Source organism: Eschscholzia californica, unplaced genomic scaffold (genome assembly GCF_041429995.1).
Source record: "Eschscholzia californica isolate CP2 unplaced genomic scaffold, dmEscCali1.0.p SCAF_3, whole genome shotgun sequence".
NCBI classification, from domain to species: Eukaryota; Viridiplantae; Streptophyta; class Magnoliopsida; order Ranunculales; family Papaveraceae; genus Eschscholzia; species Eschscholzia californica.
In genome coordinates this window covers 64221959-64237584 of record NW_028238420.1, presented here as the reverse complement: position 1 = coordinate 64237584, position 15626 = coordinate 64221959, and the positions used below count along the sequence as shown (strand labels likewise).

The window sequence follows — 15626 nt, the reverse complement described above, 5'->3', positions numbered from 1 at the left end:
GTTCACGTTTTGTGCCATGTCGTGGCAGTTCAAGTTCCGTAGTGGGTATTTTCACGGGTTCTAATGAGGCGTGGCTAGACAGTCCATCATGGCTAAAATCTTGGCACACCACGATCGGTTTGGTTGAGGTTGCCGTTCCAGCCCGATAATAATATGAGAAAAAAAAATCGAGGTTCTTTATCTGAACAACTACTATACATAAATGAAACAAAATACAAACCTATCTAATCTTTTCACTCTCATTCATCATCTGCTGAGAAATCAGGTTCTTCTGGCTTGAACAGCTGAGGCATAGTAGCTTCAGATTCAACAACTGGTTTAACCTTTTGAGCAACACCTCTTCTTGTATTAGCAGCAAATTTTGAAGCTAATATAGTAGCTCCAAGATTCTGAAAATTAGACGATTCATTGTCGATCGAAGAACTTTCTCCAACACCATCTGGGTATCCGTCATTCTCATAATCATAGTTCATATCTTGATCGATAATTGACTCGTAATAATAACTCTCTTGTTTAGCTAATTCCTTTGCCATTTTCCTTTTCTTGAATCTTCTCCATGCTGCTTGTATAAAACAAGCTCCCCAAGTTCTCCATTGATGAGAGTAGTACCTAAAAGCATGCTGTAATTTCTTACTATGAAGACGCTTAAATTGACCTGCAACAAACTTAAGATCTTCGGCTCGTAGAGCAAAGGCTTCAACTTCACCCAGTGCTCGAACAGTTCGAGTCGAGGATGGTAGGCTAAGGCTAGAATTGGGCATTAATGCCCATGTTAGCAATTCTTCACCACAGAAGTCTCCGGGTCGAAGAGTAATGGAGTTGAAGAAACCAGACCTTCCTCCATTAGTTGTGGAGCTTTCGAGCGTTCCACGAATGATAAAAAGCATTTCGTTTACAGGATCACCTTCACGAACAATATACGTATCTTGCGTACTCAAGGATGAGACTAATCTTTCGCATATGGCATCGAGTAATTGATCATCCATTTGTGAGAAGAAAGGGACCTGTCATATAGAACATAATGAGCTATTCTAGCAAGAGACTAATTCCAAAATGAGTCAACGGAAAACTACTTACACGACGAACAAGAGCAAGACATAGATGTCTTTGAATTTCTCGACGAAGGTCTAAAGGTAACGAACGCAAAACTGATTCTTCGTCTACTCCTCTTGTAGCAAGCCATTTATACTGAACAAATCGTCGAACACGTTCTTGTAGATCTAGTGGTAATTGTCGATGCCTCATCCATTCCTCTGTATCTCTTCGTCTAACCCTCCATTCTTCTAACCTTACTGTCATAGATTGCAGATAACTCTGGATATAAAAGAAAATAGTTAAAGAGCAGTACATAGACTAGAAATTTAATACGTGTTAACCCACTCGGGAAATGAAGGCTACGAAAAGGGCACGAGAAACAAATTTGATCGACCAAAAAAGCTATTGGAATTTAGATGTTACCTGCATATTACCAATCAGATGTGAGAATAAAACTAGACCAACTATGCATATAAAGATGCAGAATAATGTCTCTCCGGTATAGGTGGTCGTCAACAAGCTCTGGCCATATGAGCTGAGCAAGAAACAAGGAACAGGACCATTAGCGTAAATACCAAGTTAGACTTCTCAAGAAAATGTTTAAAATTTTCGAAATTTTGCTTATTGCAATAAAAGGAATTCGATTAAGGATGAAAAGAAGATAGAACAAAAATCATAAAGAATATAGAATGAAGTAAAATGGTAAAGTGGGCGTACCTTAAGTTTTTCAAACCCCACCAGAGGCAATAAAAATACTTTTCTAGAAAGTTTGTCGAACCAACTTCAAAAGTATAAGCATCCTCAAACATCCCATACTCGAATCTGATGTCACTGTCCGTAGCATCGCAATTAGCGAGAACACGAGTGACGTTCAACCAAGCATTCCGTTCAGGCAGATTCGAATTACTACAGTCTAAAAATATTGACTTACAAGATAGCCAGGTTAGTTTAGTCTCCTCCTTCTTACATTCTGTTTTCCAACATGTATGCTGCCTCTCGATAGACAATAGGTACCATGAGGCTCCTAAAACCTGCACCCATGGTCGAAATACGATGAGAAATGCTTCTGTCTTACTCAGAATTTGACTCAGAGTCTGATGTGTCATCTTCTTGACCACATTCATCAACAGTTTTTTGATAATCTCAACGATTTGAAATCATAAGGTGTAAATGTTACTGTGATAGTCTCATATCGCGTGGAAGAGCCTGCCCTGTAGGTGCACGCTCAAGTTTAGTAAGGGTCGAGGCATTTTGGGTGGGCCCATTGAGCCTTCGCCAAGAACAAAACCCTTTGTTATGGAGTTCAGTCTGGCTGTCAAAGCGGGGACTATATCAATAACTTCTAAGGGTTGAGGCGCTACAGATGGTATCAGAGCTGAGGACGACTTGTCTCCAAGGGGTGGGGGTTTGATATATCCTACATCGCGTGGTAGGGCTTCTGGAGCTAGTGCTAGTTTGCTACAAGTTCGTGCCAAGTATAGTAAGGGAACTGGTTTAGTATTGACAACCACCCACGCAGTAGTGGACTATTATACTCCTTGAGTATCACTATGAGCATGGGAATGCATAGAGTTTACCAACCGACTGTAACTCGGCCCTTATACGAACTGGTACAGGCCGGTCTGCACGCCTGATTCTTAAACAGGTTATGGCTTTCCAGAGGCTGCCACAGGCACAGCCCGTTTATGACCTGTGCTTGGCGTGCTCGCTTCAACCCATTGCTAGTCTCTAGAAATGCATAAGGAAGAAATAGACATACATGACTGGCTAGCATGTATAATAGAAGATTGTAAGCAGCTCCAGCCCAAGCAGTTTTAGCAACCACTCCAGTAGTTTTGATGATTCTTCGATTCAAAGGGAAAATTAGAAACAATCTCGGAACATATTGGATGAGAACAATTAGAGCAAGCGTGTTGTTAGCGTGATCAGCTGTGGAGCTTCTCACAGCTGGCATGATCACCCAAATAACTATCTGCAAGCAACAACCAAAAAATCATAAACATAACGATGAACTGAACACTATAGAGGATATTTCACAACTTTCGATCTTTAGTGGTAATGCTAATGATACATCAAAAATAATTCTTTTCAAGTTTTTTCATAAATGTCGGGGAATGTGTCGTGCACTACCCCGTGTTTACTGTGTGGGACTTTTTCGTTTATGTATCTACTGTGTCATGCACGCGTTGGTCCCATGCCAGTCCCGTGTCGTTCCATGGGTTGTGCCATTAATGGGTTATGCAACGGCGTGCTACCCGTGGTTAATGGGCCGTGTCAAACATGGTTGACAAAGCTAAATCCAACCCCACCACGCCCTCATCTAACCTGTGGCTTGTTGGTCCGGCACGGCACCACCTGCCACATGCCGTGTAGACAAGTCCCTCAAATGGGCCGTGTTCACGTGTCAACACAGACCGTTACCCCCTACTTATACAAATGCTAATTCAGGGTAAACTCAAAAATTGCAAAAACAAAAAAAAAGAATTCAAAAATCAAAAGACATAAAATGGAATTACCTGAGGAAGAGGGAGAGTTGCAGCAAGATCAATAACAAAATCAGATTTCAAATAGCGCATAGCGATTTCCCTAGCATCCATAACAAGTTCACCTCTACCAAAAACCCTAGAACTAGGAGCAACGAAAGCCGTTCGAAACTTCAAAATCATATGAACGACATAGAAAAGATCGGTAATTGTACGAAAGAGAGTAAGAATTACACCTAATTTAAGATCAATAGTCAAACAAGCAGGACCACCAATAGAAGGAAGAAAAAAGTAAAGGGGATCGAGAAACAGAGCAAAGAAACAACAAACAAGGAAAATATGATTCCAACGAGTAACAACGACTCCACCTGGATCGAGTATATGATATTGCCATGGACTTTGATCGTATGGGATTCGAGGAACAGAAGATCTTCGAAAAGGACGACGGAATTTTGAATCGGTAGAGGTAAGGTCGTTTCTAGCCATCTTCCATGGTGGATAAAGAGTGATTTCAAAACCCTAGAAAGGAGATGAATTCCATTCTAGAGGTAGAAGAAGAAGAAGGAACCGAAGTTAACGGGTTGGTCACAAATTTGAAAGGAAATTATATACTAAATTTGAGCATGAAAAAAAACTGCATTTTATTTTTGGTGGTTCTTGTTTAGCGGTTATTACCGTTGAATAGTTTCAACTACTATTGTTATGAAATATAAGAGACAAAGCAAAGAGACTTCAAATTAGACAGTTTCACAGACCACTTGGATCTCCACCCATGTTGAATTGATTAGATGACCTAGCACCACGTTTTCTCCCTTGTCCTCGAGTGAATTTGGGGACATTCAACCTTTATTACTAACGGACACCGTTGGTCTTGTGGTATTTTTGGTGTTAGATTACAGTGTCACTTAATGTTCTAAGCGGAATTTTAGACATCTATACGTCTAACATTATGTTATATGTATCTCATGTCGGGGCGTCCTGGGCCCAAAGCAGTCAAAGCGGCCGCTTTGGGCCCCAACATGACGGAGGGCCTAATGTTTTCAATTTTGATCTCAGTTGTGAAACAATAATAACATTCTGGATTGTTTAATAATACAACTTGAGTTGCAGCCCAATGGTTAAGGCTTTGCATCCCGTGTAAGATGTCAAAGGTTCAATTCCTCTTTAATCTGATGAGAATTTTCCACACTTATTTTTGATAAATCCATGTCCTTTATAGAATCTTCTAAAGTCAGAATCCTATTTGAAATAAGATTTTAAAAGAATATAAATAAAAATCCTTAACTGAGTAAGACTCTCAGTGGGAGAATTTGTCCCTTCTGGGACTCCCATATGTGGTCGATCAAGGCAACCCATATTCACGGGTCATGGTTTGGTCGGCACATGCTTATGCCTGGGCCAAAACTGAACAACATCTTCATCTCGATAAGCATGCATTGTCTTTTTTGAAACAACTTTCTTAGGTTGAACACAAACTCCTTTAGACGATCGACGAGCATAAGTCTTTTTCTTCATCTTCGGGTGTCTTATTCCAGGTAAAATCCTGGAGGCAGTGGGAAAATATCATGTTATTGTGCGTGAAGGAAGAAATGCAAAAAACCACCATTGTACCTTGGTATACTGACCATAAAGCTGGCCTCCAAATTTGTATCATTCTTAACAAAGCCTATATGCATCTCTGTTTGGATAATAGTCAAAAGGTCAACAACAGTTGCTAACGGGGTCCCCATTTCTTAGCGAATGTGATCTAAAAATCCAACATATATCATATCATCTTCTAGGGGAAAACGAATGTCTTCAATAGGTAAGGTTTCTCTCCTAATATACTCAGAATAATGCATATATTTGGTTGACATTCACCGCCATAATGGACCAGAACGTCTATGAAGTGAAGGTAGATTTAATACGACTTCATCATCATCCAATGAGAGAGGTGACATTTGGAAAAAGTACTAAAAGAAGGATTTTTAGAAGAAAAAGAGAAACGAAGACATTTTGGAGAAAAAATATAGAGAGAGGGATAAAAAAAAAGAAAGATGGAGCGAGAGAAAGAGGGAGAGAACAAGAAGAGAGAACAAAGAGAGAGAAAGAGTTTTGAAGACGAAATAAAGTGGCATCTGGAAAGAATAAGATAAAGGGACAATTCAGTTATTACAAGTGGGAAATGTTTCACTTTTAGGATTAAATGACCTCCTAAGCACGGTTGTCAAATTTTTTAGGTTAACAAGGAATATTTGGTTACAGGAGCAAATTGGTAAGAAAATAACGTGTCACCAATGTGTGACGGGAAAACAAAAATAGTTATCAAATTAGAAGTTTGTTATATTTAGGGAACCATTTTAGTGAGTTGAACATCTACGAGGTGCCAAAATAAAATAATCTCTAATGAGGTTGGGATGTATCCATCTGACAACCACAAAAGATACAAGTAAAGTCCTTGGAGCTTTGGATAATATAATTTTAATGAGGAGACGTAGAAGAATTTGGGTGGAAGAAAAGAATACAATGATTTCTTTTAAATTCAAAAGTTACAAGACTTACTTTTAACCCATCTTCTTCACTTCTCGGCCACCGCTCTGGTTAAAAACTTAACTGTCAATGGTCAATCCTCTCTATCTCCTCGTCTCCCCCTACCAGCATCTCTCTTTCCGCGGAACTCCTTCGTTTGAGACGAAAGTTTATTTGTCAATTTTTTTAAGACTACCGGTGAAAGTTCTTATAACTGAAACAGGATAAAAAGAAAGGGAGATGCTACAATGACTTAAAGGGTGACTTAGAGGATGACATAATGACGTGGAATACACTAAAAAACACTAAAAGACAAAGTTTTTTCAAAGTTTGACTACCGTGAAGACCGCTTTTGTTTCCAAATGAGGAAACTTGTCATCCTCTAAGTACCAATTTCTAAGTTACTATGGTAAAATAGAAATTTGAGTTGATTTTCTTTTAAGAAGATGAAATTGTCAATGAAAAGAAAACCGAAAGGTAAATAAATACGGTGGTAGTGGCCGGAGACTTGGAGTGGTGGGTGGTTGGTGAAGGTAGAGGAGAGGGACTAAAAAAAATGTTTAAAATTTTGAAACTTAATTGAAAACAAATAATATCTCTCTGTTGTAAAGCAATCCCACATTGGTGGGAGACAAGAGTGTGATGCTCCTCTTAAGAAGTTAAGCACCCTTCCCCAGTGAGGCCTTTTAAAATTGTGAGGCCAAGGTGTGCCAAAGTGGACAGTATCACTAGCAGCTCGGAAGGCTGGTCCGCACCATCCTATAACACGTTATCAGTACGATTCGCTCTACTGTGATGTGGTCGTGGGAAGGTGTGTTGTAAAGCAATCCCACATCGGTGGGAGACAGGAGTGTGGTGCTCCTCTTAAGAGGGGTTAAGCACCCTTCCCTAGTGAGGCCTTTTAAAACCGTGAGGCTCAAGTGAGTATCACTAGCAGCCCGGAAGGCTGGTCCGCACCATCCTATAACACTCCCATTTTCTTTCCACCCAAATCCTTACATTTCCCGCAATTACTCGGAGCGGCGGCCCGTAATTAACCTAGAAATGAAATTCCGGGACGAACAACACTTTTGTAAGAGAGAGAAATGAACGCTGATTTTTAGACAGAGAGAGAGAGATTTGGTTGTCGGATTGAAGGAGAAAGAGGAGTCTGTCTACCAAGGAAAATCTGCTGATCAAGTTGAGGTGCAAAACCAGGTTATTTTTCATTCATTCCTCATCAACCTCCATTGTCAGTGCTTTCATGGTGATTAGGTTTATACCTTCATTTCACCCTTCATACTACTTAAATAGCAAAACCTGATTATGGGTCGTCCTTAATTTGGAGGGATTTTCTGTTAAAAGAAAAATCAGGATTCAAACATTGATTGATCAACAGGGTTTGGAAATTTTAGTAACACAAATCAATTTTTATGGTCTTTGTTGTCAATTTATTATATTATTTAGTTTCAAGTCAAGTTTGCTTGAAACCCAATTTTAACATAGTTTAATATCGTCCATCATGAGAGATAATATTAGATTTGTTCTATTAGAAAAAAAATATTCATTGTTATGAACTTTGATTAATTAATAGATGATATCATGTGATTGATTGAGAAAGTGAGCCCTTTTAAAAATATTCTGTGAAAAATCAAATTTCAATGGGGTACCTAATACTTGTGGATTTTCTTTGTTGTCCTATATGAACATTAACAGTATATGATTGTGATGCATGAGGATTTGGTTTTTATATCGTGTACGTTTAATGCTTGAGATACTCGTTTATATTGGCTTTTTGGTTTTAGGCGAGCTTCTGAAGCTACTTTGGAACTAATGATGCTAGAATATGTATATGCAATACCACACGTTATCTATATCGACATAGGTAAGGAAACTCGATGATGTAGTGAGAACTATCCACAGGAATGGGCCGATCTTAGAATACATTTTTCAATATATATTTGCTAGCGGACCATAGAATTTCGAATGTATATTAGAGTGGGGACAATCTGAAAACTTAATTATATGTTAGACCCTTGTGTGTGAGTACATTATGATGTTGTGCTTGTCTACTGAGACATTTGGTATTTGGGGTTCTATTAATTTTGGGTTATAATCCAACTATTTTTTAATCCAGGACTAGGAGAAGGTGAACAAGGAAAAGCAACCTGCCTAATTTATAGATTTTATACTTGTGGTAAGCGATGATGTTGTTTCCAGTCCGGAGGTTCTTAATCTTGAGGTTGGGCTTCGATTAATTATTGATTATATGATGAGAAGTGTTGGAAAAGATCTAAAATTTTTGGTTTGCTGAAATCGAAGTTAAAAGATAGAAAAAGAAAGATGGAAGAAGGAGATGACAGAGAGATTATTGAAGAGAATGTTAGGTTAGTTCAACCAGAGTCAAGATGGGTAGATGGAAGTGAAGCAGATTCAGAGACTCCCCCTTGGTCAAATCTGGGAGATGACAAACAGAGTGGAGGACATGGTTCATTCAGAAGGCGGCTTGTGAAGAAACCCAAGAGAGCTGATTCTTTTGATGTTGAAGCCATGGGTAGCTACGATGCTCATAGTAACCACTCAAAGGTAGTAACTAATTTTAGTTCTCTGGTTCGGTACTTCGCATTTTCTTTTGGATTTGTTCCATATAATCTTGTTGTTACAGTCTCTTTTGTGGTGATGATGACAAGTGACAACAATGATTAGTTTGCTTTTGAGTTAATATTCATGAATTATTTGATTATGAAATTGATTTCCTTACCAAGAACAATTATTGTTCCTGAAATTTGGTATTGTCTTAACGTAGTTTTCACTGGAAATTCTAGACCTTTTATTTGGGTGGTGGTTTAGACTTTAGAATGGTTGAAAACACTTACAAGTTCCTCACTTCTTTTAGATAATTTGCGCCGAACACCAACATAGGCACCAGTGAGAAGGTGAAATGTGTCTCAAAATAGAAAAGAGAGAAGAGCTTCTACATGTAAAAGAAAACCTAAGCTTTGGAGAACCACTGTTCTTAGAAAGTTGGAGTTCTTGTTGAAAAGAAAGACTCTTTGGTGTGTGTGTGTGGTGGTGTGGGGGGGGGGGGGGGGGGGGGGGGGGGGGGGGAGTATAGCAGTAAAATGTTTATTTGTTGAGTCAAGCCTTTAAGAAGACATAAACATGTTTATTTGTCCGGTTACCTCTCCTATCCATGGTTACCCACTTCTTAATGGAAACCAACCTTAAGGACTCATGAACATAGTCCCTTACAATGTAGAGGAACTTTTAGACCCCACTGTCACTTACATTTTGAAAGATTTTAGTAAGAAGGGAAGATCCGTTACTACTTAATCAATCCTAACCTTTCTATAACTCAGGATCTCTCCACTTGGAGCACTCTGGGAATGGCATTTCAAACACTTGGTGTGGTTTACGGGGACATGGGTACTAGTCCATTATATGTATTTAGTGATGTTTTCAGCAAGGTGGAGATCAAATCGGATGTTGATGTATTGGGAGCTCTATCACTAGTTATGTACACAATTGCCCTTCTTCCATTTGCGAAATACATATTTATAGTGCTAAAAGCAAATGACAATGGTGAAGGTGAGGCTTTTCTATTTCGAACAGTTTCCTTCAAACTTTATATAGTGGTAACTGGTAACCAATTAAATATTGCAATTGCAGGAGGCACGTTTGCTTTATATTCATTGATTTGCAGGTATGCAAAGGTTAATCTATTACCTAATCAACAGCCAGCCGATGAACACATCTCGAGTTTTAAGCTCAAGCTACCTAGTCCAGAGTTAGAGAGGGCACTATGCATAAAAGATAACTTGGAAAAGAAACAGTCCTTGAAAACTCTTTTACTGCTGTTGGTGCTGTTGGGAACTTCTCTGATTATAGGGGATGGTATTCTAACGCCAGCAATGTCAGGTGTGTTTACGATAAACTTAAGACATCACATATATTAGTATCAAATGTGGAACCATGACACAGTTAGAGGTAACCCCAGAAGAGATTTCATGGGCCACCTTTAGGCAGTTAATTTACGTACATGATTTCCCATATCTAATGTTTCTATTAGCTTGATGAGGTCTGGAGGATCATAATCGAGAAAAAGAGAAAAAAGATAGAAGTCACGTAGCAAGTGAAATGGTCATAATTCCATTCATTCGGCTGCTCAATGCTCCTAATACACTAAACTTTTGTTGTATTTTTTGGCAATCAGTGATGTAATAAACAACTATTAAAATATTTGTTGGGAGGAGACTCGTGTCTGAACTATTTCAGCTATTTTCTTGTAAAATAAGTACTCGGAGTAGATATAGATGCATCTCTCTCTCTCTCTCTCACTTATGTTCTGACTTGTTATTTTCTTTAATTTACCTCTTGTGATTTTGAAACATCGTACTCTTTTTATGTATTCTGTAACCAATCTCATTGGTGAATATTATACAATCTTTTGTTGCAGTTATGTCCGCTGTGAGTGGATTGCAAGGCCAAATCAAGGGATTTGATACAAGTGGGTAAACCTATTCATTTTCTTGCAAACTCGTAGTTGTGGATGGAAATAAAATGGAGTAACATGCAGCTTGTTTCTTGTTTGTCCATTATCGACCCAAAGAAGAGTTGTAGACCTGTAACACAAAAGTTCAAGTCAAAAAACCACTCTGTACACCAGATTTCTTATAGATAATCTCTAAAATACTCCTAAAAATGTGCAAAAATGTTTTATAGCAATTTTTGTGCTTCTGGGTCACTCTATCAATTGGATTAACCCAAACTCTGTCAATTGGATCAACACAAAAATGTTTCGTGATGGTTCACAAAGTTAACTGATCGAAATTAAACTTGATGCAGATGCTTTGGTAAGTCTCTCGATTGCGATCCTCATCGGATTATTTAGCATACAAAGGTTTGGGACTGGCAAAGTAGGGTTTTCCTTTGCTCCAGCATTGGCTCTGTGGTTCTTCTGTTTGGGGTCTATTGGCATATACAACATACTTGAGTATGACGTCAGAGTACTGAAGGCATTCAATCCAGCCTATATCTATTATTTTTTCCAAAGGAATGGTCGAAAGGCTTGGTCAGCTCTTGGTGGTTGTGTATTGTGCATTACAGGTTAACCTTACTTCTCAGACTCCTAAAGCATGCTAGTTTTCTTATTATATTTGTTTTCTTATGAGAATGGTTTTCCATACTTTCTTATTACTTGTTTACTCCTCAGGTGCTGAAGCAATGTTTGCTGATTTAGGTCATTTCTCTGTAAGGTCAATTCAGGTATTCTTTCCGCTTTGTCTTTCTTTCATTGTTTTGAGTTATTTGATTATCTTCTTCTCTGAGACCGCACACATCAATAAATTTGTCATTTTCCTATGTAAGATAGAAACCGGTATGGTATTGTCGTATTGATATCCGATTCCGATACGTGGAGTAGAGAAAGATCAAACCAAAGTTATACACCATATAAATAATATACATACCCACAACTTTTTTAATAAATATTTCTCTCTTTTGGGGTATCCTTTGTTATTATCTCGCCAAAAAGACTTCAACATGGTTCTACCACACTCATGTGCAAGTACACAGAAACCATACAGGCAAATATCCACCCATTGAAGTGACCGAGCATCCACCAAAAGTATTTGACACTATGATCCCATGTACACCGGCCTAGTACCCCACATGTCAAAAAGATAGTAAAAAAGGGTATCCGGATTACATACCCTTTTCTAATCACTCCTTGGCATTTTCAGATTGCCTTCACATGTGTGGTGTTGCCGTGCCTTATCCTGGCTTACATGGGTCAAGCTGCATTTTTGCTCACGCACCCGTCTTCGGCAGGAAGAATATTTTACGATTCTGTTCCAGGTTAACTTTCTCCCTTACGATAGTTTAGATATATATATGCTTGTCAAAAAATGTAAGTTGTATGTGTTAATCGTATTTAACATTTGAATACTTACGACAGATGGTTTATTCTGGCCGGTCCTTGTTATAGCCACACTTGCGGCAATGATTGCCAGTCAAGCCATGATATCTGCAACATTTTCGTGCGTGAAACAATCCATGGCTCTTGGGTGTTTCCCGAGGCTAAAGATAGTTCATACCTCAAGGAAGTTCATGGGTCAAATATCTATATCCCTGTCATAAATTGGTTTTTGATGGTCATGTGCATCATTGTCGTCGCCTCATTCAGGAACACCACAGACATAGCCAATGCTTTATGGTAATCTATCATTCTTTTACTGACAAAGTTTTATCCTAAGTTAACCAAATACAAGTTTGAAAAACTGTTTATTGTATAGAAGTAAGATCAGTGTTTATTCGTTATGTAATGGTATAATATATCGAATTTTATGACATTATGTAGAAGCTGATATGTACATCAGTTAATGTGGCTGTTGTTGCTCCACAGATTCCTAACCCAAAAAAAAAGCACGTGGTCAGGCGGACAAGATCCACTCATTAGGCGCGTCTGACCACGGTAACTGGCTTATGGCATGTGCACTTCAGCTGCCACATCAGATACCCGATGACGGTTCATATTAATATGACACTAGCTGACATGGCATGTCCATGTCAGTTTCCATGACATGTGGTAAAAATGATTACATAACTCGGACTATAGGGAAAAAATTGGCTACCCAACTAAGCTCGTCTTTTTCGTGCAGGAATTGCGGAAGTTGGTGTCATGATGGTAAGCACCATCTTGGTAACACTTGTAATGCTTCTAATTTGGGAAACCAACTTGTTTTTGGCTCTGTGTTTTCCGCTTATATTTGGGTCCATAGAATTCATTTACTTATCAGCAGTGGTGACGAAAATCAAGGAGGGGGGTTGGCTCCCACTCGCTCTGGCGTCTTGTTTCCTCTGCGTGATGTATATTTGGAACTACGGAAGTGTTTTGAAGTACCGTAGTGAGGTGAGAGAAAAGATTTCGATGGATCTCTTGCTCGAACTCGGGTCGACTCTTGGAACTGTCAGAGTACCCGGGATTGGACTACTATATAATGAACTTGTCCAAGGCACTCCCTCAATTTTCGGGCAGTTCTTACTAAGTCTTCCTGCAATCCACTCCGTAATCATATTTGTGTGCATAAAATACGTTCCGGTTCCTGTTGTTCCTCAGGAGGAACGGTTTCTCTTCAGAAGGGTTTGCCCAAAGGACTACCATATGTTCCGATGCATTGCTCGTTATGGGTACAAAGACGTCCGAAAAGAAAATCACCATGCCTTTGAACAACTTTTAGTTGAGAGCCTCGAGAAGTTCTTGAGAAGAGAAGCTCAAGATCTGGCACTAGAGAAAAGTATAGCAGAGCCAGAACTCTATAGAGCCATTAGGTCAAGGGACAATCCGATCTCCATTACTGGAGTTCCCGAGCTCCATATTCCATTGATGCATGATCAAAGAACAGAAGAAGAAGAAAGTCTTATCTCCGAAGAAACTATTACATCGTTATTACCATCTAGTATTATGTCGTCAGATGAAGACCCGACTCTGGAATATGAACTTGCAGCCATTCGAGAAGCCAAATAGTCAAACAAGCAGGACCACCAATAGAAGGAAGAAAAAAGTAAAGGGGGTCGAGAAACAGAGCAAAGAAACAACAAACAAGGAAAATATGATTCCAACGAGTAACAACGACTCCACCTGGATCGAGTATATGATATTGCCATGGACTTTGATCGTATGGGATTCGAGGAACAGAAGATCTTCGAAAAGGACGACGGAATTTTGAATCGGTAGAGGTAAGGTCGTTTCTAGCCATCTTCCATGGTGGATAAAGAGTGATTTCAAAACCCTAGAAAGGAGATGAATTCCATTCTAGAGGTAGAAGAAAAAGAAGGAACCTAAGTTAACGGGTTGGTCACAAATTTGAAAGGAAATTATATACTAAATTTGAGCAAGGAAAAAAACTGCATTTTATTTTTGGTGGTTCTTGTTTAGCGGTTATTACCGTTGAATAATTTCAACTACTATTGTTATGAAATATAAGAGACAAAGCAAAAAGACTTCAAATTAGACAGTTTCACAGACCACTTGGATCCCCACCCATGTTGAATTGATTAAATTACCTAGCACCACGTTTTCTACCTTGTCCTCGAGTGAATTTGCCATTTTGGGGACATTCAACCTTTATTACAACACACACCATTGGTCTTGTGGCATTTTTGGTGTTAGGTTAGGGTGTCACCTAATGTTCTAAACGGAATCTTAGACATCTATACGTCTAACGTTATGTTATATGTATCTCATGCAGGGGCGTCCTGGGCCTAAAGCAGCCAAAGCGGCCGCTTTGGATCCCAACGTGACGGAGGGCCTAATGTTTTCGATTTTGATGTCAGTTGTGAAACAATAATAACATTGTATATTGTTTTATGATATAGCTTGAGTTGTAGCTCAATGGTTAAGGCTTTGCATTACGTGTAAGATCTCAAGGGTTCAATTCCTCTCATAAGCATTTTTTCCATTTTTTTCTAAGCTTTACATGGGGCCCCAATTTTTAATGCCGCTTGGGCCCCCAAATTTTAGGACCGGCCCTGATCTCATGTCAAAACTAAAAATAATGTTCAGAGATTTACTTTAAATCGCTTTCCCTCAGACTAAACTCATTACTTTCTCCGGAAAAACTATAGCTCCACTTGTGTAGCTTCTTTACTTAAGATACCCGAACAATTGACTTGATTTTCTGTTTTTCAAAGTAACTAGAATCTTCTTCCGCAGGGAAGATGATAATTCCTCTTTAATCTGATGAGCATTTCCCACACTTATTTTCGATAAATCCATGTCCCTTATAGAATCTTCTAAAGTCAGAATCTTACTTGAAAAAAGATTTTAAAAGGATAGAAACAAAAATCCTTAACTGAGTAAGATTTCCCGTGGGAGAATTTGTCCCTTCTGGGACTCCCATATGTGGTCGGTCACGGCAACCCATATTCACGGGTCATGGTTTGGTCGGCACATGCTTATGCTTGGGCCAAAACAGAATAACATCTTCTTCACCTCTATAAGCATGCATTGTCTTTTTTGAAACAACTTTCTTAGGTTGAACACAAACTCCTTTAGACGATTGACGAGCATAAGTCTTTTTCTTCATCCTCGGGTGTCTTCTTCCAGGTAAAATCCTGGAGGCAGTGGGAAAATATCATGTTATTATGTAAGAAGGAAGAAATGCAAAAAAACACCATTGTACCTTGGTATACTGACCATAAAGCTGGCCTCCAAATTTGTATCATTCTTAACAAAGCCTATATGCTTCTCTGTTTGGATAATAGTCAAAAGGTCAACAACAGTTGCTAACGGGATCCCCATTTCTTAGCGAATGTGATCTAAAATCCAACATATATCATATCATCTTCTAGGGGAAAACGAATGTCTTCAATAGGTAAGGTTTCTCTCCTAATATACCCAGAATAATGCATATATTTGGTTGACATTCACCGCCATAATGGACCAGAACGTCTATGAAGTGAAGGTAGATTTAATACGACTTCATCATCATCCAATGAGAGAGGTGACATTTGACAAAAGTACTAAAAGAAGGATTTTTAGAAGAAAAAGAGAAACAAAGACATTTTGGAGAAAAAATATAGAGAGAGAGGGAGAAAAAAAAGAAAGATGGAGAGAGAGAG

General features: G+C 38.8%; 2 protein-coding genes and 1 pseudogene across 3 annotated transcripts; 2 read left to right on the top strand and 1 right to left on the bottom strand.

Moving 5' to 3' along the window:
* Window positions 1–154: 154 nt before the first annotated feature.
* LOC147553255 (cyclic nucleotide-gated ion channel 18-like) lies at window positions 155–4295 on the bottom strand. Its single transcript, XM_086672368.1, has 6 exons — window positions 3552–4295; window positions 2795–3007; window positions 1753–2066; window positions 1459–1570; window positions 1078–1314; window positions 155–1004 (listed from the first exon to the last, which is right to left on the bottom strand). Exons 1-6 carry the CDS (start codon window positions 4002–4004, stop codon window positions 240–242), a joined length of 2094 nt encoding a protein of 697 aa, XP_086528494.1. The 5' UTR covers window positions 4005–4295; the 3' UTR covers window positions 155–239.
* A 2770-nt stretch (window positions 4296–7065) lies between these two features.
* LOC147553254 (putative potassium transporter 12) lies at window positions 7066–12390 on the top strand (annotated as a pseudogene). Its single transcript, XR_015238827.1, has 10 exons — window positions 7066–7223; window positions 7811–7890; window positions 8143–8591; window positions 9365–9593; window positions 9675–9923; window positions 10462–10512; window positions 10851–11111; window positions 11218–11270; window positions 11747–11861; window positions 11962–12390. The product of XR_015238827.1 is annotated as a putative potassium transporter 12 (transcript).
* An 18-nt stretch (window positions 12391–12408) lies between these two features.
* LOC147553253 (putative potassium transporter 12) lies at window positions 12409–13530 on the top strand. Its single transcript, XM_086672369.1, has 2 exons — window positions 12409–12591; window positions 12665–13530. The coding sequence occupies exons 1-2, from the start codon at window positions 12564–12566 to the stop codon at window positions 13528–13530; spliced, it is 894 nt and encodes a 297-aa protein (XP_086528495.1). The 5' UTR covers window positions 12409–12563.
* Window positions 13531–15626: the final 2096 nt, after the last annotated feature.